Source organism: Dendronephthya gigantea, unplaced genomic scaffold (assembly GCF_004324835.1).
Source record: "Dendronephthya gigantea isolate DGI-Jeju-01 unplaced genomic scaffold, DenGig_1.0 000064F, whole genome shotgun sequence".
Taxonomy (NCBI): domain Eukaryota; kingdom Metazoa; phylum Cnidaria; class Anthozoa; order Malacalcyonacea; family Nephtheidae; genus Dendronephthya; species Dendronephthya gigantea.
Window position 1 is genome coordinate 443,405 of NW_021163074.1, and position 27,586 is coordinate 470,990.

General features: G+C 37.3%; 3 protein-coding genes across 3 annotated transcripts; 1 reads left to right on the forward strand and 2 right to left on the reverse strand.

Annotated features, from left to right (window-relative positions):
- The first annotated feature begins 4,288 nt into the window (after nucleotides 1–4,288).
- LOC114530537 (glucose-repressible alcohol dehydrogenase transcriptional effector-like) lies at nucleotides 4,289–7,742 on the forward strand. Its single transcript, XM_028552105.1, has 5 exons — nucleotides 4,289–4,578; nucleotides 6,199–6,511; nucleotides 6,777–7,036; nucleotides 7,159–7,257; nucleotides 7,372–7,742. The coding sequence occupies exons 1-5, from the start codon at nucleotides 4,369–4,371 to the stop codon at nucleotides 7,633–7,635; spliced, it is 1,146 nt and encodes a 381-aa protein (XP_028407906.1). The 5' UTR covers nucleotides 4,289–4,368; the 3' UTR covers nucleotides 7,636–7,742.
- A 308-nt stretch (nucleotides 7,743–8,050) lies between these two features.
- On the reverse strand, nucleotides 8,051–10,518 carry LOC114530538 (pro-epidermal growth factor-like). Its single transcript, XM_028552106.1, has 5 exons — nucleotides 10,318–10,518; nucleotides 9,784–9,906; nucleotides 9,254–9,376; nucleotides 8,606–8,790; nucleotides 8,051–8,134 (listed from the first exon to the last, which is right to left on the reverse strand). The coding sequence occupies exons 1-5, from the start codon at nucleotides 10,328–10,330 to the stop codon at nucleotides 8,051–8,053; spliced, it is 528 nt and encodes a 175-aa protein (XP_028407907.1). The 5' UTR covers nucleotides 10,331–10,518.
- A 1,590-nt stretch (nucleotides 10,519–12,108) lies between these two features.
- LOC114530539 (contactin-3-like) lies at nucleotides 12,109–26,743 on the reverse strand. Its single transcript, XM_028552107.1, has 23 exons — nucleotides 26,582–26,743; nucleotides 22,577–22,662; nucleotides 21,816–22,097; nucleotides 21,085–21,411; nucleotides 20,750–20,846; nucleotides 19,772–19,992; nucleotides 19,400–19,544; nucleotides 18,562–18,692; nucleotides 18,167–18,442; nucleotides 17,715–17,920; nucleotides 17,550–17,631; nucleotides 17,146–17,460; nucleotides 17,011–17,081; nucleotides 16,395–16,623; nucleotides 15,982–16,157; nucleotides 15,672–15,765; nucleotides 15,167–15,478; nucleotides 14,841–14,911; nucleotides 14,487–14,706; nucleotides 14,274–14,377; nucleotides 13,371–13,869; nucleotides 12,812–12,943; nucleotides 12,109–12,326 (listed from the first exon to the last, which is right to left on the reverse strand). The coding sequence occupies exons 2-23, from the start codon at nucleotides 22,632–22,634 to the stop codon at nucleotides 12,109–12,111; spliced, it is 4,266 nt and encodes a 1,421-aa protein (XP_028407908.1). The 5' UTR covers nucleotides 22,635–22,662; nucleotides 26,582–26,743.
- Between the last annotated feature and the right edge of the window lie 843 nt (nucleotides 26,744–27,586).

A 27,586-nucleotide genomic window follows, 5' to 3' on the forward strand; every position in this document is an offset into this window, starting at 1 on the left:
TGCATTTTTCGGTGGTAATTTTACAGGGTAATTAAGCCTTTCGTCTTCTTTGCCTTTGGGCCGGAATACTAATTTTTAAGTCCATTATAATGAAGTTATTGACTTATTGTAAAACTTTGTTTGACTCTTAACTTTTTTATATATAAAGGACTTTGTATTCAATATTTTTTAATTAAACACTTCTCACGTACTAGACGTTTCTGAGGGTATTTCCAGTAGTAAAAACCGGTCAAGACCATGATGACAAAATTAACAGGCAGATTCTGTTTTGGAGAATACTGCATGTGAGCTTGAAAGAGTTGAAAATGAGACTACAATATTAAACATTGATTAAATTCAGTGTAAGTCTCGTACCTGTGAGGAAAACATCTCCAGGAAGTTAAAACGTTTCCAGTCAGTTATAGAGATCACGAATCATTCCTATTTTAGTTTATGACGACATACATGCAGGTGTGGTGGAAATGTGTCTGACGATCAATACGATGGCGCATGTTAGCTTGTATTCATTGACGTCTTTAACAACTGCGTTTGAAATTTGAAACTATGCTAAAATAGTAGAGTCAGGAAGTAAAAAGTATATTGTGTATATCATCATGTAGTAGTGATTTTAACGATTGTTTTCAACACAAGACACTGAGGACAGCCGACTTAATTGGTCAATTGGGCTTACTTGTCAATTGGTCAATTGATGGGTGGAAATTCTGAAGTTGCGGATGAAAATTTTGGATTCAAAAACAAGTGGAGTTTTTCGCTGAGAGATTTAAAAAATCTTGTGACTATGGTGTTTCTGTTTTATCCGTCCTGTGTGCCACATTGGATGCTAAATATCGATAGACTGCTTCCTGGGTTGAATAAAGTATGTTGCACTGAACCCTTAGAATTGCGTTAGATAAACTATCTTTGAATGACTGCATTAAATTTTGTGTTACATGCGCGCAAAACTTTTCCATATACGTATATACACACGTATCAAAAACGTTTATGGCATCCATTCCTATATTTGTGGTGTTCCGTGTACCGGCGTCGTACGAGCGTAAACGTAATTTTTTTTATAACTAATTTTACGTTAATTAAGTTAGGAAGAACACTTCATCAGACATCAACCACAGGACCGAACCCTAACATTTTCTATTCCGGCATTCGCTCTAAAATTACGCATTAGCAAACAATGCTATAAAGGGAACGCTTGTACATCCAGGTTTCGTGGTCAGTTCTTTATGGTTGAAATTTTGCTGATATATATAGATCACATAGATTTTTCAAACCTTTAAGTTTATTATGCACTTTATAATTATACAAAATAGGTTATTTTCATTACATGTATATAGAGATGCCCTGTTAGTGAAGATGTAGAGACGCCCTGTATAAAAATTCTTCAAGAAATCATTATTATCATTATTATTGTTAACTAGCCTTGGCAATAGAGGTTTCATGGTGTTCAAGCAGTAAACAAATTATTATAATGCAGTCACGGCTGTGAAAAGCACAGCAGGGTGCTAATAGCAGAATGGTTTTAAGTGATTGGGTTGGGTTTGTTTCGCGTTGGAGTGTAGGTTTTGTTTTATAATTGACAGTATGAGACCGCGCTATAGGTATGTTCTCGAATGGTAAGCTTTCTTGTCCCTATCCTGAAGTAACACTGAGCGTTTTTTATTTTGTGAAGAAAGCGTTGGATCAATCTTCATTTGTCTTCTTTGCATTGATGAAGATCAGTGTGTTTTTCAATTGAAAGATTTGACAATATATTTTTGCGTGGTCGTAGCGTTCTCAACCAAAACAAAACAATAATCATGGTGTTTGTGTGGTATTTATCAATTGAATGATTGATTGAATGGCAGATGAGTAATTAATTACTGGATTAAATGATTAATTACTTACTGGATTGAAAATGATTAATGACTATACTTACTGGTTCACAAACGTTTTCCTCTTTGTCCTCCTATTCTCAGTATACAGGGTGTCTCAAAAACACGCAGCACTATACAGTATTTTATTATTTTCGATCTTTTGTGATTGAATAGTGGGCGAATATTAAAGAAATAGAAAGCGAATTAAATAGAGAATAATGCATGGATGCGTGGAAATATGGAATTTATTTCGAGTGTTGAGAATAATATCGACTGACGAGTGAGCGCAGCGAACGAGTGAGATATCTTTCTCAACACGAGAAATAAATTCCATATTTCCAAGCATCCATGTATTATTCTGTTTATTATATAATAAAAAGCTTTTTTTTGAGAAGCTTTTTATCCCTCTTCCTGATTCCAGTTGGATGGATCAAACGAAACACGATAATCGCACATGTGTTATTATCATGAATAATCGCACATGTGTTATTATCGCTTTTCAAAATGGCGGATTCGTCAAATATCTCAATAAAACGCTGCATATTATATAATAAAAGCAAATAAAAAGCGAATTTTCATTTTTTTATAACCCCGCTTATATATATGGGTATCGACGTTTTTAACTTGGTTTTTATATAAAAGTTGGACTGAACCTTCGGAGTATAAAAATGAAACGAAGTATTTTGAACAACGGTTTTCCCAGCCATAATTACGGCTAGAATGATTATGAATATCAAATTCATCCACCACTTCCCTATAGGCTAAGTCAGGTGAATACTGAATAAATAAAATTGTATATTGTGAAATGTTTGATTGGTTTGCTGGAAGTAAATAAACTATCTTTCTAAAATTTGATGATTGAAAAATAAGCACTGGTCCTTCTTTGAGGGGGGGCAAGGGGGGGTCTTGTCACGAAATCACAAAGGTGTTTTTAAGATTTCACGAATCACGAAGAAAATCATTTCATTTTCACGATTTTTACGACTAGTTGACTTTGCAGCAAGAAGACTGGGAAATTAGGCGGAAAGCTACTGTTTTGACTATTCTACCTTTCGTTTAGTTGGGGCCCAGTATTTAATCTAAAAAAATATAAATAGTGGTAAAATATTAGGGAAAATAAGATACCTTTGCCAGCGTTTTAGGTTTTCACGAGTCACGGAACGCATTTTAATCACGATTCACGGAATGGCATTTTCTTAAATCACGCATCACAATACAGAAATGATGCTAATCACAGATCACAAAAATACCCTTGCCCCCCCCCCCCCCCCCTTCTTTGTGTGCTGAATTGTATTATTATGTCTAAAATACGTGAACATACGTTTTTGCAAATACATGGAATAATTTTTCATCGAGGAAAATAATTTTTATATTTGTTATGTCGCTCCGGGCATGCAGCCATGTTAAGGCTAGTTTCCACTCAGGAAAATTCTCCTTTGGATCGGACAGGACAGGAAAGTTTCCTTTGTATATACGCCGCCTGAGAACTCAACGACAAAGGAAATCTCCCTGTCCGTTCCGATCCAAAGGAGATTTTTCCTGAGTGGAAACTGACCCGCTTTAGTGGATATGGATTAAGTCTCGCTATTGTCACTACAATTATTAGGATTTCTTTCCATTCACACACGGACCGGGAAAGAAAAACACTTAGTGAAGCCTACTTTGCTGACAATAATGTTGGGGGACCGATGTTGATAGCCCACGGCACATCACGATCGTTGATACTAGGCTAACTAGTACTTAGATACTAGTATAATAGCGCCTAACTGCCTGGGTACGCGAGGTTCTACCACGGGCTAGATTTTCACATGCCTCCAAAGCTTCTTAAATATTTTACGATAACTTTGACTTTTGGCATATTCTGCCCGAAGATCTGCTAAATTTAAAATTTCTTTCATAACGTTTTTATCCACTTGTTTTGATCCCTGCATGGGTGCCTGATCTATAGCTGTGACTGTGTTTGAGTTGACTTGTGGCTATCATTTGAAAATTATTAAAGGTAATATGGCCTTATCTCCTCGTCCGACCGGCAGTATTCAGTAAGCACCTTTAGGTGAGATGAAAGTTTAGGTGTGATATCTATGAAACCTCTATATGTTCTAATTGTTCTTGTTTTTCGGGCTCTGTAACTTGACCACGCTTACAGCGCCTCAACAACACGGCAACAGCACGTGAACATCATGAAGATATAAACCATGTGTGGTTTACCTCTTTTTTTGTTGCTTCGTAATATTTTGGTTTTCATCTCAAGATACAAAACACTTATTCTCTGTGCATTGTCCGAGAAACCTTTCAATCACTTTTTCCTCTTTTTAAAGTGAAAAATCGTCCTTTACTTTCCTCATCACGAGTTAAGCATGCATTAAACATGTGATTAAGATTGGATAGCACGCCTTACACATGTGAACAAAACGTGTTATACATCAACCTCAAAAGTCGTCCACTTTGGTTTGGAAGCTTATTTTGAACTAGAGATCGAGAGAAGCAGAGACTTTGTGACAAACAGAAAAAAAATCATCACATGGCTGACAAAGACCCAATATTTCAACGTGACCTTAAGCGTATTGCAAACGCTGCTAAGGATAGTGAATTCTCAGTAGTTTCTTATAATATATTATGCGATGCGGTTTTCGACAAGAATCCGAGACTTTATTCTTATTTACCGGACGAAATGAAGTGTCGTGGACCTGTGCCAAAGAATTGTGTCAGGCATACACAATTAGTCAAAGAGGTATAAATAATAAAGGGTTTTCTGCCCTAAAATTTAATATGAACGTAACTTTATATTGAGATTATTTATGTCTTGTCGCCACGGAGTCCGCACATGAATAAATTACATTGTGTTCAAATACGTGTCATACGCGGTAATTTTAAATGCGAGGGGATTTTAAATGAGCCATCTACAAAATATGTGACGCTTTTATTTTTGCGTCGAATTAAGTTACGTGACGCTGGATCCTACCTTTTTAACAGATTTACTCGTATTAAAGACAATATTACGCCCGTTTGACACTAGGAGAATTATGTTGCGCGAAATAAAACATGTCATCTATCTTGCAGTGACTGACTGGGCCTAGGGTGAAAATGTGGCGAGAACCATTTTGAAAGTATTTATTATAGAGCTGCAATAGATTTGCGTTTTTGGAAGGCCTTTTAGTACATGCTAGGGAATAGCAACTCAAACAACTTCAATATATCACGAGATTTCCCAAAAAACCCCGATATTCCCTGTCCTCTTACCATGGACTAATCTTTTCTCTGATGAAGGCCTGTGTCGTTGTAGAATGCGAGTATATTTTTTATAAATGTTTATTGGTTAATTATTGACTTCTAGGCCAAACACCCAATAGACCAATTCAGCGTGCATGTAAATTAAACAATTTCAGATGCTGTTACAGTGGAAAAGCCAATAAAACTTTACCATTTCAGTCCATGTGATTTGAAATGGGTTCATTTGTAATAAATAAAAAATTCTAGATACCGCTGATCAACTTTATGCTTGTCAGCGTTAAAAAGTACCATTAGCCGTCCTTGACGCTACATCACGTGATAAATGTCACTCACTGTACTCACTATATATAGGATGTGACAGTGTTTCCTCCAACTCTTAGAAGTTAGAGCGTCATGCATTTTGTGAAAGACTTTTTCAGTGTTGTTCTTTCCTGACTTATGGTTTATAATATCCTGTCAAACAATTTATGTTCTTCAAAACATTGACGATTTTGCGTATATTAGGGGTGCGTCTGCCGTTTTTGATTGGTAGCATAAAACCATAGTAACGGAAGGTGCGTCATATATTCTTCTAGAAACCACATAACTGGCTTCTTATAAAAATTTCGGCTTTTTTTATTTCAGTATCAGCTGTACAAAATTTATCCAGAGACTTTACTTTCCACATATTAGCAATAATTAACACGCAGGTGATCTCTTTAGTGCTCTTGGCTTTATTTAAAAGGTGTTAGAGCCCCTCAATATAGAAATATAATTCAAAAACCAAAACTCACTGCAAGCAGAGCTGTATGGCTCGGTTCCAGCTACTCTTTTTTCGGTACCAAGCAGTAGTCTTGAAGCAGCTAGCTAGATTTTGATACGTACTTCGAAGACGTCGTGTTGTAAATTTTTTCGTGCATTGTAATTAATATATCCTCCTCTATTTTTGAAGCCAATATTTCAACATGTCAACATGAATATATATTCTAATGTACACCTTTCCCCATTATCTGTTTACCGACAACCCAATATATTGATCCATTTGAGTGATCTCATGCATGCAACCAGGCGAATGTATGAATTGAATGTATACATGCACCTGTAAATCTAAGTTGCTAATTATAAATATCATAAATTTCAGTTGCACTGGTTGGATGCAGATGTTGTTTGCCTTCAAGAAGTGGATCCATTCTATTTTCCGCATTTGCTTGAAGATCTAACGGTACACGGTTATGAAGGGATGTTTCAGCCTCACACAACTGGTGGAGATGGTGTCGCAACATTTTTTAAGACAAATAAATTTCAGTTGAAAAATTACGAGGTGTTTGGATTCAATGAGATACTTGGGGAAGTCGTTGCGCTTGATAACTTTGATCATAGAAATGAACACAACCAGAGACTAGCACAATACACTGTCTTGCAAGATCTTAACTCGGGAAAGGAGGTTGTCATAGGTACGATAATGTCGATTAAAACTGGGTTAATTTTTAGTTGTAAAATAGCTCCCTGCTGGCGACGTTTTATATGTTCACTACAGTCAATTTCGTGGTCATTTACCTCTTCATTTCAGCCACAACCACAAAATACTTCACAATGTAATTGATACTACAGTAAAGGACTAACGGGAATACCTTGGGAAAGACGTTTTGTGGTAGTCTTGCTTCAGCTACCGCTATTTTATCACATCACGTGATTCCATTTACGTCCAAATTTCTTTAGTGAATGTCCACTTAATCTTCAACTGCTGGCGAGAACCTGATGTGCACGCAATTCAAGCAGCAATATTCTTTCAACAGTTATATGAAGTACTACCCCAGTCAGCCAAACACACCACATCGTGGATAGTTTGCGGTGATTTTAACATGCGTCCACATTTTCCCGCTTATGAACTGGTGAAGAATGGGGACTTATCTGATGGCGCTATCGAGAAACTAAGGCCAGGAAAATACGAGTATCCAAGTTTGACAGAAAGGAAAGAGGTAAGGGGAAAAAATGAGTGTCTTTTTTCAAAAAACGAATTGTCAATTCTCAAGAAATGCTAAATATTTTATGAATACTACAGTTGCGATAATTTTAATAACTTCCCCATTTTGTTTTGTAGTTTAATGACTCGAAGCGGAACAATTTCGTCCATAAATATTTCAAGGAGAATTTATCGCATCCATTCAAGTATTCAAACAGTGCTTATAGAGCCGTTTTGGTAAGTAATTTATCTTGTCTTGATCATGCGTGAATAGTTCATTCTGTTTTGCGTTGTTATGCACAGTGTTACATTCAGTGTAAATATCAATAAACAAACTGGGTTTTTTTCCAGGGTACCGAGCCAAAGTTCACCCATTACGAATGTGATGATATATTTCCGGACGTTTTTGGATTTGATATGATGAAAGATACACTGGATTACGTATGGTTTTCATCAGACTCATTGCAAGCTAACGCCGTTCTGGAAATGGTTGATGAAGAAGTAATTCAGCCATTTCGGGCTTGTCCTAACAGATATTTCCCTTCGGATCATTTGCCCCTAAAAGCCTACTTCCAGTTTATTGATAATGTGGATTCTGCATATAGCAGCGAATAGTTATATGCCATTCGATCCACTGTTTAGTAAAACATTCTTGTGATAATTTATGAAGATTTCGTGCAACAATTTTGTAATTTTATTATTTTTTGTATATATTGTACATATAGAGGTTGAAAATGTAATATATTTGTTATTATATAAAATTGTCAGAATTTAAAATTATATATTCAACATGAATATTGTGAATTCGTGAAAAATGTTGGCGGGTTAGCGTGGAGCGTTGATAATACATGTGGATCAATCTGGGCGTGGCCGAGTGGACAAACAGCCGGTTATTTCTTATGTTTCAGTTTGATCCCTGATCGGTTTTATATTTTAACAGTGCCTGGTAAGTTTGACAATCAGCTGATTCTGTTCTGTCTCTGTCCAGCTTGGCGTATAAAGGCTGCAAGATTTCGACCTCTTCGTATGGCTAAGACCCCTGAGTATCGGCATTAGTTTGTGTGCAATTCTGTTCATTAGGTGTTGGTCCTGGTGTTGGCCCATGATTTTGTCCCTGTATGACAATTTTGGTTTATGTAGCGACAAAAATAGGTTTAAGTGTTTGGATAACACACTGTATTCAGTGCACCATCAACAGTAATGCTCATTACGTCCTATTCTATAGGATGTAATTCAGTTTCAGTCACAAGTATGAAAAAAAACAAACTCAAATCGTACAGCAACACGTGTGTTTTCAGGAGCGCGCAAGGGACTAAATGAAGATTGTTGACACATAGTTATGTCAATTACTAGTCAGTTATTAGTCAATTATTAGTTATGTCACATAAGCTGAAGCCCTAGGCACCAACCCTAGCCTTGTCTATGCTGCTGTCGGGGTAACGATTGAGAAGTTCGTGATAGCTGTGCATACTGGTATTCAAGGTTTTCCATGCATGTGTGCCTAGGTAGGAATGTCACAGATTCCTCATGTGATATCTCCTATTTTATCGTCTCCATTTTTAATACGTACTAAAGAAATACAAACCTGATTACTTTGCAATGTTTCTGGTCCTGATTGCATTTCAACTACGTCATCTGCAGCCTGACGTCGATGACATCGTCTCTTGCGAAGTAAAAATACAACAACAAGTACGACGATAAGAATGACGCTAACGTTAGCCAAGACAAATCCAAGTACAGTTGCTGACTTTTCTGAATTTGCTGATTTTTCTAATAAGAGTCATGGTAAAATGAGAAAAGATCAGAACAGATTATGACATTCTTGATTAAATACGTGTTATGAGGGATATTATAGTACAGATGTTAGGATTAGCGTCTTTTGTGGGCCAGTTTATGGGAAAAAATACCTAAAAATACCCGTATACGAGTAGCCTTAAATATATTTCTTTCACTTTTTTTCGGAGATTATACATTTTAAGTTTTGGAAACTCTGAAGACCCGGCTTCAATATATCGCGTGGCGGATACGCTGCCACGACATCAAATGTTTACTAGCTGGTTTGACAGATTTGTATATGTATTTATCGTTGGTGAGGAAACCTTTTACTTTTGGAAAATTTGTTCAGGTACTATACAGAAATCCGATAAGCGATGTGTACTTTGTAATTTTAATATACTATGTGTATTTTGTAATTACGAACTATTTCTGTGCACAAAGTACACGTAACACTTACCACTGGAAGACTTCCCATCACCAGTGTATCCAGGCTTACAATTACACGAATATGACCCCAGAGTATTTTTACACTCAGCCCCTTGGTGACATACATGGGAGCCTTCCTTACACTCGTCAATATCTGAGGAATGGTAAAAAACTAGTTACTGGCAACTGGCTTATCACTTCATGATCGTCACAGTTAGTCGCAGCAGTTTCTGCATGCTCCCTTCTATGAGTCTTCAGCTAGTATGCGATCTGCGATCAAGAGAAACGTAAGCTCAAAATGTCAAAAAATGTTTCCTGCTCGACTGTAGTTGCACAGCATATACCAAAGATGTATTCCACTCTATAGTTATAGTACCAATCATGGCTTTTGTTGACTTGTATAGACAGGTTATTAGGTCTCTTGTTTAAAGGTCTTGGCTTAAATTTAAACGATAACTGCATGGGGAAAAATAAGGCCTTTAGTTTTCTGATAAAAATCTGCGATGCAAATTTGCACAAAACAGTATCATGCACGAATTACTTTACTGTACATGCACCCACCATAACAAATCTTTCCATCGCCAGTGTATCCAGGCTTACAATCACATGAAAATGACCCCAAAGTATTTTTACACTCAGCCTCTTGATGACATACATCGGAGCCTATCTTACACTCGTCAATATCTAAGGAATAAATGAGTTACCGGTTTACTGCATGTATATAATCACTTCATCATCGTTACAGTTAATATCGCAGCTGTCTTCTATCCGCCTAACTTCTCTCTTTTGTGCAGATCAAGAAAACTCGACTATAGTTGCACAGCGTATAGCAAGAATTATATTTCACTATATACCTCTTTTACTGGCTTGAATTCCCTTATTAATTTAAAGGCTTTTTTAACTATATAGCAAGAGGATGAAAGCCCAACATCCTCTCCTTTACCATAACCTACACCATTACCACACTTCAGACACTGGAAATAAACCATGCAGTGAAGTGATGCGGATAGATACATTGATACAAAATATCTATGTGAGAATATGTAGAAATGTAGAGTTAATATCTTATGTATAATTTTTTCAATGTTCACCTACCACTACAAGACATTCCATCACCAGTGTATCCAAGCTCACAATTACATTAATTCGATCCTACAGTAATTTTACAATATGCATCTTGATGACAGACCAGCGCGACCTCCTTACACTTGTCAATGTCTAAGGAATGAACGAATTTTTTTCAATATCGCGGTACCCCAATTCAACTCCGGAGCCCCGATTTCAAAATATCGCGGATTCGCTACCACGACATCAAATGATCACTAGTTTGACAGATTTGGAAAATTTATTTGGGTCTCTGGCACTAAAACCCTTCATATCAGGAAATTTAGATTTGTTCTGCTCCGATAGAAGTCCGGAAAGCGGTGTAAATTCAAGCAAAAAAATGTTATTGTACTAGGTACACCTACCACAAGGCTTTCCATCACCAGTGTATCCAGGCTTGCAATTACATTGAATATGATCCAAGAGTATTTCTACAATATGCATCTTGATAATATTTCCCGAAGCCCTCCTTACACTCGTCAATATCAAATGGAAACAACTAGTTACTGGCTTCTTTAATCACTTCATGATCGTCACAGTTAATCGCAGCTGTCTTCTATCCGCTTTGACTGCTCTCTTTCGTGCAGATCAAGAAAAACGCAATAACCATTTTTTATGTCAAAAGTTTTTCCTGCTCGACATTAGTTGTACACGTAGCAAAGAGTATATTTCACTATAGTACCTCTTTTAATGGCTTACATTCCCTGCAAATTACTCCAATAAACAAACAGGGCCGCCGAGAGCGGGGGGCAAGGGGGCATTTTGCCCCGGGCCCCCAACCTTAAGCGGCCCCCGACATAAGAAAGAACCTAAAATTAAAGCACCTTAAAAATGTTGGGCTCGGTGTATTATTCGCACACTAGTCGAAAGTACGAGTGACACGCCATTTTCCGGCGGACTCGACCATGGTCGAAAACAACGTTTTTTAGACTCCAGTACACTCGACTATGGTCGAATTCACCATTTTCCGGCGAACTCGACCATGGTCGAATTAGCCGTTTTACAGCGGACTCGACCATAATCGAATTCACCATTTTCCGGCGAACTCGACCATGGTCGAATTAGCCGTTTTACAGCGGACTCGACCATAATCGAATTCACCATTTTCCGGCGAACTCGACCACGGTCGAATTAGCCGTTTTACAGCGGACTCGACCACAATCGAATTCACCATTTTCCGGCGAACTCGACCATGGTCGAATTAGCCGTTTTACAGCGGACTCGACCATAATCGAATTCACCATTTTCCGGCGGACTCGACCATGGTCGAATTTGCCATTTTCCGGCGAACTCGACCATGGTCGAATACGCCATTTTCCGCCGGACTCGACGATGCTTTCTGATACTCCGAGGGGAGAGAAAGATTATAATATTGATATAGATGTGCATTTGTGTTGCATAACTAGAAAAGCTATAACTAGAATTAGCTAATAATAACTATATACTCATGCATGCAGGTCTCAGAAAGATCTAAATTATAGAACCAAATTAATCTGAATTCGCATGAATCTCGGATTGAACTAGCTTTGATTTATATAGCTTATGTGATTTAGGCGTAAGACTAAAAAATTGTGGTCGTCGATGTCGAGCTTTTTCAAGTACCACGTTTAGTTATACGTAAAATCAGCTAGTTTTTAAAACCAACTGACACTGTTCACTGTTTTTCGAGTTTCAGGAAGCAGCAACTAATTAGCACGAAACTCGCATGAACTCGTTAACCGCAAAAACCTCAAGTTGGTAATCCGCCACTGATTGCACGCAATTAAAATATTAAATGATTTCCTAGTTGAGAATAAATAAACGAAACAACAAACCTTCATTTAAGATGGCGCGTCCTTCAGTGAAGTCACTTTTATCGCTTTTCTTATCACCGTTCATAACAATCGTGGCGAACATGTAAGTTTTGTGGTTGTCTAATCCGCTAACAATGATAAAGGACTTCTCCCCATTTCTTTTTATCAATGTCAAATTTGTTGCGTTTAACATCTCATTATCTTCACCTGCAAAGAGAGTACGGCATATAACTTATAGGAACTGAATGGTGCTAATCAGGAAATTTATCTTTCTAAATCTAGTTATCTAGTTATAGTTAATCTATCTAGTTATCTCGAATTGGAGGCTATTTGAACTATAATTAAATGCTTAACAAAAAGCTTAACTAAAAGAATAAATGCTAAATGCCTGGTCCCGGAATTTGTCAATAACTTTAGTTTTATAAAGAAAATAATTTTTTTTTCTTTCATTTTTGGCCAGCTCCCGGCACAACTTTACGGCTCCCGGCTCGGGGGGGGGGGGGGGGTGCATGGGACCATTGTGTGTCTTACCCATAAATTGAGGACCCAGAAAGTCAATATATCGTCAAAGGGGCCAAAAAGTTTTATCAAACACAAATAAACTTTAAATTGGCACGGCCCTGGAGATCATGCAGTTTGTTATATAAAAATCAGTGAACTATTCTACAGCGATTTAAGAAAGCAAATTTTACCTTTTTCTTTATACACAACGTAAAATTTCTCAGGAAAACCACTAGTCTTAGACGTACTGCCAGGTCTATACGTTACATTAACACTTTCTGCGTCCAAACCATGAACATCTGGTCTCCTTGCGACCGCTGGAACTAAATTAGGCATATATATTAACTCAAATGCACGGGGAACGAAACAGATTATTGTCAATATATTGTCGATAAATTTTGGTATAACACCAAAGACTGGTCGACGTCAACCCAAACAATATGTGTGCATGGTATCACAGATCAGCATTAGCCGGGAAAATAATACAGTACAACGAGGCATGCGCTATAGTGTGATATTCGGTCATTCCCAAAATACTTAGCGATCTCCCGTTACCAGGCTCTGAGTTAAATAATTGTACAAGAGCAGGGCGATGTTCAAGCAATGCCGGACCGTACTCTCATACATGAGCAGCTTACTGTTTGAAGAACACATATAAAAAGGGGCTTACAGCTTACTTAATAACTTCAGCCTTTTCAGTGAGGGTTTTCTGTAATACAAGTATATTATTTTCACTGAAATGTTGTTTACCTCTCACTTCTGTTGTTGTCACTACCATTGATACTGTGCTTCCCACTCCAGCTGAATTCTTGGCGTTAATTCTTACATCATAATCCTTCAAAGGCTCCAGATCTTCGAATAAATACCACGTTGTGTAGTAACTAACCGTGATATTTGTACCATTTGTAACTTTGAGTATATAACCAGTTATAACACCGTTTGGTTCGATTGGTGGTTTCCAGGTCATATTGAGGTAACGTCCATAGGACGTAACTCTGACTTCATCAGGAGCTCCGGGCTGGCCTTCCTTTGTGTTAAGGTTGAGGATGTTACTTTTCGGCCCCTCTCCCTTTCCATTGTAAGCTTGTAAGTACATCGTGTAGCTTGTATGGGGCTTAAGATTTCCTAGCGTATATTGACGTGTCGTAATGTTTGAAATTCGGGTCGTGCAAGGCTTTTTTTCATCAGTACAATTATGATTATCACGTCGAACTCTGGTTTTTATGGTGCTCTTATGCCAGTAACTGATCTGTAAGGAAAATATATCATCATATCAGACCCAGACACTGAAACAGATTGTACAGGTGTTCACATGGCATAAAAATTCCCATTATATTATTCCTTTCCACTTTAAATCTACATTTACTTATGTGCATGTTACAGGTCGAGACACTTTTTTTAAAAAATATACAACAGTGTATAATGGTAATTCATTTTACCACGTTTTGAAGAGGCCAAGAATATCAAGCGCCCTTGTTTGGTGTGCATTCAAACAATTTCAGGGTCGAAAGATGAAAGTGTCAATCGCACTTAAAAAAAACGTGTGGCACATGTGTTGGAATTTACTCAAATATGACTCCCTGAGATTTAGCACTAATTGTTTTGCCTATTAATGAGCGTTTTTTGCTATCACATCTTATCGACTTATCTTACCTGATACCCTTCAATTCCTAAAGCATCCACAGGGGTCCATTCAAGTACGACATAGTCGGGTCCAACATCCTTATACCCGAATGATTGTGGGGCCAATTTTGGTTCTACAAAGAAAAGTATAAATTTCTATACATGTGAACCGGAAAACAGTTTTAGGCGAGTGACAGTTATTACTTCATAGTCTAATCCTTATTATGATGAAATATTACATACTCTCTCTGACTGTCCGAGTTTCTTTTATTGCACACTCTGTTCCTTTCCCTTGTGCATTTTTACTTTCAACTTTGAATTGCCACAATTGATACACGCCGGCTTTCGATATCGTAACTCTTTCCACTCCATTGACTTCCCTGTGTTGCCATTGGGACCCGGGTTTCCTGTAGCTGACAGTGTATCCAAACTTGGGGCCATTTTGATGCAGCTTTGAAACTGCCTGGAACATAGATGAAATTACACAATCAATTTTGAAACACTGTCCTAGAACGGATTTAAATTGCGAAGGTCAATGTTGTATCCGATCGATTCTGGCTACTCTACTATAAGCAGAAGTGTCGGTTACTACCGTACCTTCCACGTAATTACAATGCTTTCGGGTTTATCAGCTGATCCTTCAACATTAGTCGGGCACACTGTGGGCTCTATAAAAAGGAAAAATTACGTATTCATTGAATGGTGGTAAATAATATTCCGGGAAATAATGGCAATTTTTTCTGTACAATGCAAATTTTATAATCACTTTTTTCATCATGATATGAAATTTTATGCATAGTTTTTACTTAAAAAAATTAAAAAAATTTTCTTAATACCTTTTTAATTTTTATGTGTCATGCAATATCATATTACGTAAAGTACTACCAGATCTCATGCATGACAACATTTCGATATATACTCACTTGCTTCTGGGGTCTTGCACTCTTGTCCTAATGTTATGAGGCTTGGTTTACTCTGTCCGTATTCGTTCACAGCAATAACTCGAAACACAAGACTACTGTAGGGGTTCAGTCCACGTACTACGTGACCATTTGCACTGCCTTTCACGTGATCACTGACGTCATACCAAGTACTTGTGTCATGGGACAAGCTCCATTGTATCGATATGTTTGTTAATTGTTGGTAGGATCTTCTGTGTATTGTCCATGTTAGGTTTGCAGTGAAGTTCAAGCAGTTACCTTTCAGAATTACATCGCCAGGTGCCTCAGGTGGACCTGAAATAACAAACAGAAAAGTAGAAGTAGAACATCACTTTTCAAAGTTCACGTTAGAGAAGTTCTTTGGCTGAAATCTTGAACTTCGAGCCCCGTTTTTATAAAAGCTGGAAGTCCGTTTGGCTGAGCTTAAAATGTGGCTCAAGGTAATTGTGCGAAGTTGACTATAGATTATTGAATAGTTAACACTCACCTCGAACAATAACAGTAGAACTTGCACGGGTCTCCGCATTATACATGGATGTCTTGACATAGGCAACACATTCGTACAATCCACTATCCAGAAGCTAGGAATGAATATATTGTAGTGCATTTAAATTATACAATAAAGTTCGCGGAAAAGGGTAAAATACAACTACTCGCTGACTCTTCAATCACATATTCGTGCCTAAATCGGAACGCTGTAATTTCACGTCACTGTCGTCACACAAACGTGAAAAGCGAAATTGTACAAACTTGAACATAAAGAAACAACTAAGAATACTGCATTATGTGAAACCTACCCGAGATTTTGAAACAGTAAAATTACTTCCACTTTGACCGAGATCCTTGCCATCGTGAAACCATTTGTAGTTCATAGGTAATTGTGGATTAGAGTAAGCTTTGCAAGACAACGAAAATGGGTTTCCTTTTCGAACATCTGTCTTGTTTGATGGTCGTACTGTGAATGTAATCTTGGCTGCATGAAAATAAATTAAAGCTAATTTCAATAAAACGTGCAACTGTGGTTAAGTTAAGTGACAGCATAAGTTGCTTAAAATAGGAAAACATCCTTGTCCGGTTTTCCCAAAATGAGGCGATTTCTCTAAGTGAGAAGTATTACAGGACTCGCTCTAGTTTGATCGAGTTACACAACACCTGACAACAAACTGTCTCTAATAGTCCACTTGGAAAAAAAGCCCATTAGCTATATTACCATCTTTGGCAGATCGCGCTTGCTCGGAGGAACAATCGGGTCCAACGCCCTCGTCATTCTTGCTCTTAACTTCAAATTCCCACAGCTGATTGGCTGATGTAGTTCTAATGGTAAAACGCTGTTCGCTGTGTTGAGAAATGTTTTCCTTAAGCCATATTGTCGATCCAAGTTGTCTGTACTGCACAATGTAGCCAAATCCTGGACCGTTGTAGTCAAGAGATTTAACAGTCTAAAAAGCGAATGATTATCTTTAGAATGTGTTTGTGAATTATTGTATGTTATTCACAACATGAAATGGACTGAAGAATCCGTAACTGCGCGCTACTTTTAAAAAGGGCTCTTGTGACAATGATGGTGGAACAAAAACTGTAAGTCCACACTCTTATTCGCGGAATCATGTCCCCCAGCCAAATTCAAATCCCTTATTCCAATATTCCAATCCATAATTTAATGGCAGTCGACGCTATAATTCGTGCAAGGCTACCCAGAGTTTCCTACTCAAGATCAGTGGCATTTCTTAAGACATTTTAAATTTACCAGTAAAACCAAACGCAATGACCCTTTGCGTTACTATTATTCCGAATGTCAGTTTTTACAATATATTTCCAGACTTTACCTGCCAGGTTACATCAATCTCGTGGGGATTTTTCGAATTTCCTGTCACATTTTGTGGACATACTGACGGTTCTATGGAAGAGAATGGTAATAAAACCATCATTGTCCTACAGTATCATACCATAATCACACTCACTTGCTGCTCGTGTTTTACACTCCTGTCCTTTAGTTGAATTACTTGGCTTTCCCATTCCATGTTCATTCAAAGCAATCACACGAAACACTATATCACTATAAGGGTTGAGATTTTTCAACACGTAACTATTTGCACTTCCCTTCACGTGATCAGAAAAATTATACCACGTGCTGGTGTCACGTGAAGTTCGCCATTGTATAAGTATACGTGTGAGTGGCTCGTAGGAACTCCTGTAGCTGATGGACCAGGTAAGGTTTGCAGTTAGATCTGTGCACTGTCCATGCAATCTCAGGTTTTCGGGCGGGCTCGGCAGAGCTAGAAAAAATGGAATTATGAAGTGTTTTAATTTTATTTTTTAATAACCAGGCATGAGATGCATATGAGAGGAAATGAACACTTCTTACCTCTAACGATAACTGTAGCACTTGAGCTTTTCTGGGACGTGTCACTATACGCAATACATTCGTAAACACCACTTTCCTGAGCCTACAAGAACAAGGCATAATTGTAAGTCGTAAATAAATACATTAAGGGTTTTTCACCTCTAAAATATTTTTCCTCCGCGGTACCTGTGCGTTTGAAACTGTCAGAGCGCGACTATTAAGATCCCATGTAATATGATTTTTGTCGCTCAGTACAAGGTCTTTGCCTTCGAAGAGCCATTTATAACGAATGTTTAATGGTGGGTCCGAATCAGCATCGCAGACCAGTGAGAAACTTGTTCCTTCAAGGACATTCGTGTTGTTTTCTGGACCCCTTTTGAACATTATTTCCGCTGAAAAAGAAATGTAATACCACAATTAACGAGGTTTAATTAGCTTTCTATCTTCGTAGCCACCGGAGTTTAGTTGAATAATTTTTTATTTCGTACTCATTTCTCCCTATACTCTTTCCTTTTTATCCCATCTTATCCTATCCCATTTTTACTTTACCCCCTTACATTCCATGTTGCTTTATATATTCTATCGCATTGCATTATAAACCTTTCCCAGTCTCCAGCGCTGATCAGATCAATACCTACCAACTTTGATATATGTTTCCTTCGTGTCTTTTCCAAACATATTCATTGCGACACAGGTGTATGCTCCTGTATCATTCTGGGTCAAATTATGAACGAGCAAATTTTGTGCTTTAGTCAACTTGTACTTTGCAGTCTTTTTTGGTTCTATTTTTACTCCGTTGAACAGCCAATGATGACTTGCATGCGGCAAGGCATCGGATACACACGAGATCATTCCAGTATTTTCAACCACAAAATTCTGATGGGAAAGTGCTGCCGTAATTTTGGGAGGTTTGACTAATTAAAGAGAAATATGCAGAGGTAATGGTCGACCTGGCTATATAATACACATACAATCAGCATAGAATTAGCAAAGAATGAAACTGATAAAAGGGTTACTTTTGCAGTAATTGTACCTTGAACATCCATAGAAACAGTTTGATACTGAAAACCAAATTTATTCTTTGCCACGCATTGATACATCCCGTTGTCCTCGAGTGATACGCGATGAAATGTCAGGATTCCTCCTTCGATTGTGTAACGAGCGCTAGAAATGTTAATTTTTTATGATTTTTAATTTAATGTGTAAAACTAGAAATACCATAGGCGGCGGCACGACGGTTGACTCAAACACCTTCACAAAACCGCAAATATTTCGTAAAAATATGGGAATAAGAAAAAAAAAGTACAACACATTAAACTTGAATAATTTTACTACATTTATACTATATTTTTAGCATTCAATGTGTTCCTATGCATGTATAAAACGTGAATGTTTTTTGGGTTTCTGGCAAATATATTTCAAAACCTATGCTGGGGACACCTTGCCTGTACCTTCGTCATATTTTTAAATTGAAAATAGAAAGCTGATTGGCTGTCGTTTAAAAAAAGCCTTTTAACTATCCAAGGTGACATTACATAGAATTTGGACAACTTTGGATTCGCCTATGTTCTCCCGGGTTCCGGGTGTAATTCTTAATCTACGAGCCCGCTCGGGGATTAATATTTAATTCCTGCAAGTAGTGGTGAACTAATTAATGGAACTGCCAGTTTCTATAATCAGACAGTTCGTGTTGTTGATGGATATGATATCTTGCACTGCTAATGTGTAAAAATGATAATATGTGATCTTGCAGTTCTTTCTTTCATTACAACCTGAATACAGGCATACCCCACTACGTTACATTTGTGGTTACGCCAGACTTAAAGTAGTAAGTCGACTTCTATCGTTATCATTAGCGGTGATTGTCTTACCTCTCATTTTGCATAATAGTAGCATTTGAATACCAGTGGTACTCAGGCTCCGGCTCTCCTTTCGCCATACACTTCCACCTGTGTACAGTTGAGATATTCGGTTTGGCACTTTTGATGAGTGTACCTTTCACCCAAGAAAGCTTCTCTATGGTATGAAAAAATAATTTTAAAAATTCGTTTAAAATTGAAAATCACAAAAATAAAATCTGATTGTGCCTAAGTGATATTTTGTTTATAAGGTTTGGTTTACAAATAGTTTGACCTAAATTTATTACTACGGAGAGCTAATAGTTTCACCCACCTCGTATTATTTTACTAACATGCAGGAGAGCTTATAGTTTTATCCACCCCACCTCGTATGGTTCAACCCACCTCGTATTAACACTTTGTTACTTGTTGTGGAGATATTTTTATATCCATTTCCATCAATGGTTGCCTCACAAGTGTAGGTCCCAGCATGGCGACTTTTCATGGTGTTTTTAATGACTAAAAATTTATTAAATTCAGATAATGAAACACCGTCGACTTTGTCGATCACATCTGTCGTTAAGCCAATGCTATTTCTCTTTTTCCATTTGTAGGTCGGTGTTGGGCTAGCGTAAAGAGAAAAAAAAATTACAAATGCAATGTTATAGTATTAAGTTTGGAAATGACTATATTTTGTTTAGAAGTGATCTATCCAATTCCTTCCTAAAGCCACCATTGAATGGCCACCCTGATACAACGGATTTCTTTCGTGTCCCGGGACATTTGATTATCAGTTGAGTTGGCACGTTATCTATAGTATTTATATTATGGTTAATGCGTTTAAGCAGGTTTTGGTACATAATTTTTTACACGTAGCCAACTTTTAGCAATAACAACCCTTTCCCTTTAAAGTATCACTAGAGGGGGCATCGAGGGAAATTGGGGAGCGCGTGATGGAGGGGCAAATCCAAATCCCGGATGTTCACTCATTCACGATGTTCGAGGCCAAAATATGTCGTTTTTTAACGAGTTTTTCTTTTTTCCCTAAACGGTATTTTCCCTAAAGTATCTTTTCAGTAAGTAAAACCAGTTCCAAAAAGCACTGTTTTTCCTTAAAAAAACGGAAAAGCGACCTAAAAACGAATATAATTTTTTTAATATTGTTGCTAACGTGGTTGCTATTAAAGGAGGCATTGATCTAGCCAATCAGCGCTTAGCTTAGCATCTGGGACTTGAATTTGCCCCATTATCACGCTCTCTTTTTCGACTGTTTCCGATACCAACGCCTACTCTAGTGTTATTTATAATCTCTATGTATATAGAGGCATAGAATTCTAGTTGTTCTCCCGCGATGCTAAATCAGACGCCGACTTTAATACTTACTATCCAGCGGCAATACATCGCAATTGCAAAGTTTCTCCTTCCACTACTTCCTTGTTTGGAATTTTCTCCAACGTTGGGCCAAATGCTGTTGTTTCTTCTGTAATTATATAAGACACAAGATTAACACGATAATGTAAAACAACATGAAAGACGGAAATGCTTTATTTAAGGCCATGAAAACCATCGCAGTAAACAGGGTACCATCACATGGAGTCCATGGACACTGATAACATACGAGGGCCAGAAGAATTGACCCCCGAAAATCATATACAAGTTTGAAAAGATTCAACATGCATTCATTTTTGAATAGAAATTCGTCATCTCGTCCAACGTACCTCCAGTAATATTAAACCTAAAAACTGCAGACTTGTCGAATCTGATGTCTCGCCCGTGGGTTGCTTCTAGTAAGCAGCTGATCCCGTTTTTTCCTTCAATTTCATTCACATCATTTCTTGTCACGTGAGAAAAGAACAGTCTTCCGTCTTCGAGAACCAACACATCTGGTCTGTCATTAAAAAACCATGTTCCGCCAACGTTTCCAGTTCCTCCCCACTTGTACACGGCACGTTGTGTTAGCGTATGCCCAGGACACTCCAACTGGAACGTCTTTCCAATCACGACATTTACTGTTCTCACGGTTTTATCAGAAAATTTGCCAACAACTATAGCAAAAAACCATAGTATCACTAACTACCTCAACGGTCTGGAATGAATAACTTACTATACCCTAAGCCTGACGAAACAAGTGATACAACTTATTATTTTAGCTGAACAATATTACAATGAATTATTATGTGCAAACGTTCATTAAATTCTCAAGGGGCCGGGAATTAGAAGGCAGTATAGAAGAAGGTGGAGCAATTAAGCTACGCGAGAATTTCTTATTCAATTTCGCTGAGCACTTTTGAATCTACGGGACCAGAGCTTTGTTAGGCATCCCAAATGTTTATAAACCATTAAATAATAACAATAAATAATAATCGGGTAACAGGGCTCATGTGAACAGCTGGCATTATAACAATATAAAAAGACAACAGTCAACAATATAAATTAACATGGAACATACTGGTGAACTCTACTTTGATTTCGCGTCCGAAAATCCTTCCCATATTTGACGATACGAATAACTGATAGATTCCCTGAGTTGCTAGGCTTCGTTTGAAAAACATTAAATTTGGACTAGTGACACCAAAATTAGTACCCGGAACCATTAAAATTTTCGAACCATTCTGATACCATTGATAACGCGGATCTTCCGCCCCGTCAACCTGGGCATAAAGATTTTGGAATTTATCTTGAAACCCAAAGTAATCTTCTGGTTCTTGGATAAAGCGAGGTTCACTGTTTCCTGTGAGAATTACAGAATATTCAATATTATTAGAAGAAAGCCATTAGTAAATCAGAGGCCGGTTGAACAAGCTCTTAAGTCTTAACTATATTTGGCAGATACCGTAAATATAACAGTTAACTTCATTTAGGTAGGTAAATAATAGTAATCTTCTACTAGTAAAATACGTAACAAACAGTCAACTTCTATTCCAGTAAAATACTAGTAAATGTAGTTAACTTCATTTAGGTAGGTAACTGATAGAAGTAAACTACAAAATCCGAGGATTCTATAAAATTGACCATTTTTGCACGTAGAGTTTTCCCTCTACAGTATATAGTAGTTATACTGACAAGTGTACTTCCATGCATAACGAAGGATGACCATCTATCAGTAGGGGAAAAAAGTTATAACAGCTGATTGACTAACAGAACGCGAAATTTTTGTTTGCTTTTATTTATAAATAAAATTTTCTAATGCATTATATTACAGTGACCTACCATTGTGTATATTGAGAAGAAACACTACAAGAAGCGTCAAAAATATGGATTCCGTCATTTCGAACACTAAGTCTCACGTCTGTCTTCTATATTTAAAAGCAAAAAAGATTAAACGTTAGTAAATAATGCACGATCTGACACTTTAGAGTTTATATTCTTAAGCTGATAGCATAAAGTTGTATGATGAGTTATTAATTCGTTCATTTTTTAATTCTTCTTTCACTTGATATGATAGTTTCGCGATAAGAGAGTCACGTTCATGCATGTGGAACAGCCGAACAGTGGAAGTTGTTGACTATAGTAATTCGTTGAATGGACCATAAATCAGGTCTAATTTAGATTTAGGTTAAATACTGACCATGCAGGATAAGATTGCACGGGATTATGCTATATATTCGCACATAAACGAGCTGATACCGACCTCACATAAATCCTAAATAATCCATTGAAAATTTGTATAATCCAATGTTTATTTATCTTTAAAAAGCACATACCAAAACATATGGTATCTCGGTAGCGATTGTTGCACGAGTCTAAATTCACATATATATTTTCGCAAAAAAAAAAATCAAAAAAAAAAGAATGTACTCGGAATATGATATATTTTATGCATGGTGTCTTGTTACCAAGCATTTGACATCCATTGTCATATTTCTACAAGCATTCGGTACGTTAATACCTGGTCTCAAGTCTCCCTCGCTCTTTCAACAAAACTACTCAACAGCCAAATTTCCTCTAAATTTAACTATCAAGGGTTGCAACACTGAGTAGATGGCAAAGAAACTAGTTAACGACGTAAGACGGAAGTTTTCAGTCTCGTTCACTGGTAGACTGACAGGACGCTTAATTAAGATGATTAGGATTTAAGTGCATGCATCTTGCTGGTATATTGAAATATCGGAATGAAACTTATATAAACTAATGTATGACTTTACAATAATTGGGGAGTCGTGACGACCAGGCAAATCTCTAAAGAGGGCATGCATGTTCATCAAGGTCATTCGTTTTTTGTATGATTTTGAAGCTAAATGTGTTTATAAGTTTATAACCGTATCCTTATGGTCGACCTACTGACCCACACTTTTAATAGAAGGAACATTTGCCAAGAGTTTGAGATTTTACAGAAATGTCAAACTATGGTCAAACCTAAGCACTTAAAGCTTAAATCACAATGGGAGTAATTATTTATTAACGGTGGCGTTGTCGGCCAGACGATTTAGTCCTGCTATATATGCAAATTTTATGTTATCATGCATTCTTTAATTCCTTAAAAATTCATTGCTTTCAAAGTCAACGAACACGAAAATATTAGCATAGCAGGATAAAATTGTGCACTGGCTACGCCACGTGCACTGGGGTAACTAATACCTGTTGCAACGAGGAAATTGCAGCATGCATGTGCCTTCAGCTCAACAACTTGATCTGGCTGGCACGAATCCCTACTTTTAATCAATGGGAATAGAGCATCGAACCATTTTCCAAAACCTTTATCTTCTATATATATATGAATCGCTGTATACCAGATTTTGTTTGGATAGTCAGCACCACTTTAAATTCTTGCATGTATACCAACACAAAAACGACCCGATAAACATCCGTGTTCTTGGCCGTCTTGATATGTCTTGATATCGCGATCGCTGTTGGTAATGATGTCAACCATGTCCTCCAAATGTTCAGATGTCCACATTGGTTTTCTCCCGTTATTGATCTTACCGCTTTCGCTTTTAAGTTTGAGTGTTCGCGAATGTTGCAACGAATCGTCTTGGCTTTCAACTTCAACTTCGTCTTCATCTTTGTCTCCGTTAATTTGTTTGATCGGTTGTTGTTTTGGTGTGAGAAAGCAATCGTTGCAGTACGATACGCAAGCTTGTTCAATCCAACCGTCAGTTTCCTCGTCTAGTTCTGGCATTGAACACTCTGAACGATTACAGACTACGTCCTTACAATCAATACATCTGCATTTTGTAGCTAGACCACAAAATTTACAAAATTCCCCTTTGCTAGCTATTTTAAGTTTATATCGTTATGAGCAAAATACGTGTTTAAGCATTTCCATACTGATTAAAGCAAGTTCTAACCCCTTGGGCCTGAGATCACAAAAAACAATATGCAAAAGCTCTAAAAACGTCACTCTGAACGAATAACTTAAGCTTCGTGGAGTCAACGAAGCGACAATAGTTGGATCATAATGGATAATATGGTACAAAACACAAATGTATGCATTTTATACGAGTCAGTTTTATTTGCCGTCTAAACTGGTGTCGCGCTTAGGTCGAATTATGCGACAGAGCTTGCCGCAAAATTCGACAGCGTCGAATTTAATGTGCCGCGTCGAATAAAAACAGTTTTAGACGTCGCATTCCCATCGAAAAAAAGGCGTTGCACTTCAGTGGATTAAATGCAACGAGTTAAATTCGACTAAAATTTAATAAGCGATGTATAAGGCTCTATGACTATGCAGGATTCTCTTTGTTTGGCCACACTTCAACCCATCATAACAGCGTATTTTGATCATAAACAAACATAGTATAACTAGTACTATACACGAAGGAAAATTGACGATAATATCACTTCAAAAGTACAGTTTAATATGAAGTTATTTAGTGAAGTAAGCGAGTGCGCATATATATAATGAAACTTATTTCACAGAAACAGTGAAGCACGCCAAAGCCAGGCCTAAAATGGTTTCGTGTTTTTATTATTCAAGTAGTTATATCCGTGAAGATGTTTGAATATATTGCACGTTCAACTCGTGTTACACACGATCAAGAAATGCGAAATAATAATGATCAAAAAATAACACTAATGAATTAGTTATTCCGTTCCCTTGAGCCAGACTGCGTGAGCTGAAAGATGCATGTTTTTTCAGCGTATAAATATTCATTAATTTTTATAGAGCCATATTACATGCATATATATATATGATATGCATCTAATTCTTCCACAACCCGTTTTAATTTAAATGAACCGGCCTAACATTGGGAGGAAAGTCGTGAAAACGAAATGTTTAGTGCGATATTTTTCCGCATATCTTTATTTCGAGTTATTCTAAGTTTACTTTACATTTTCAGTTAACTAATTAAATCGCCTTGCATGGCTTGCATTGAGTTGTATGCATAAAAAAATCCACTTCAATTAAAGTAAACTCGTAAAGCCCTTTTACTGGTCAAACAAGATGAGAATTGTTGCAATGAGACTCGCACGCGGGATCGAGTTTACGGATACAACGACTATACACTCTTCTAAATGAAGGCTAGCAAACTGCAGGGCCAGGGAAGATATATATAATGCTGGAGAACCACTACAAGTGTATTGGGAATCGACAACATTCATTATTCAGTTTCTCGAGTGTAATACTGGCCATAATTAGCGGTATATTGCGATATAGTGCAGAAACTTGACTGCCCAAAACTTATATATTTGTATATGCCATGTCTACAAATAAATATATAATAACGTCGAAATATGCATTCGTCGAATCAATTGATCTGTCAAGGTCTAAATTTAACGACATATATCGTGGAAAACCACCTGCTCTTCTAGCGGAACCGATGTATATTTTGACAGCAACTTTATTCCACTCAGCAGCGTTTCGGAAAATTCATGCAGCGACTAAAACAGTTAGCATGTGTCAGTGTTCATTATATTCACACATTTAGTCAGAGAAATTTGTAATTTCTATGGACATTATAGTCCATTATAAATGCTAAAATAAGTATATTCGAGGTTTGCTAAGATAGTAGGAAGGTATATACGATTTGTTATTGCTGAGAAGAACTAAAGGAGCACCTTACCTGTTCCTCGCGGCGGAAGCTATATACGTTTAATGAAAAGTGTGACATTTGAATCAAACTTCACGCGTTCTATACGCTTAGCTCAATATGAACATTATTTATACACTGTAAACAACTTATCACATAGCCCGCGCCCCGCGCTTGTAAAATCTTAATACAAAAACTAAACTGAACATAATATAATACTGATGGGTAGCTAAAGTTACCATACCTGATGTCAGATATTCCCTTTTAAGAATGGTCTGGAACCAAACAGATATATTGCACCGTTGATTCGTCTTTTCAAATCGCCGTTACATTCAGTGTAAGGGTCGAACTTGTGAGGAAAATATCTCCAGCAAGTTAAAGAACTTCCAGTCAGTTATAGAGATCACGAATAACTCCTATTTTAGTATATGACGACATACATGCAGGTGTGGAAATGTGTCTGACGATCAATATAGTGAAGCATGTTAGCATGTATTGATTGACGTCTTTAACAACTGCGTTTGAAATTTGAAACTATATACTAAAGTAGTATAGAGTCAGGAAGTAAAAAGTATATTGTGTAATATCATCATGCAGTAGTGATTTTAACGTATATTATTGTTTTCAACACAGAACACTGAGGACAGCCGACTTCAGTGCCGAGTTGTGACGCTTAATTGTGAATTAGTCAATTCACTGATGTGTGAGAATTCTGAAGTTGCGGATGGAAATTTTGAATCATGGGAGAGGTGGAGTTTTTTCGCTGAGGACTTAAAAAAATCTCGCGAGTCGTGACTATAGTGCTTCTGTTTTATCCGTCCTGTGAGCCACATTGGATGGTAAATATCGATAGACTGCTTCCTGAGTTGTCTAAAGCGCGTTGCACCGAACCCCTAGAATTGCCTTGGTTAAACTATCTTTGAATGCATGGCTGCATAAAATTTTGTGTTACATGCGTGCAAAACGTTTCCATATACGTATACGTATATATATATATATACACTCGTGTGAAAGACGTTTATGGCATGAATTTCCATTCCTACTTGTGGTGTTTCGTGTACCGTTAAGTTAGGAAGAACACTTCATCAGACAGTGAACCGCAGGACCGAACCCTAACATTGTCTATTCCGGCAATCGCTCTTAAAAATCACGCATTAGCGAACAATGCTACATCCAGGTCTCGTGGTCAGTTCTTTGCGGTTGAAATTTTGTTGACATATATAGATCATATACATTTTTCAAATCTTTA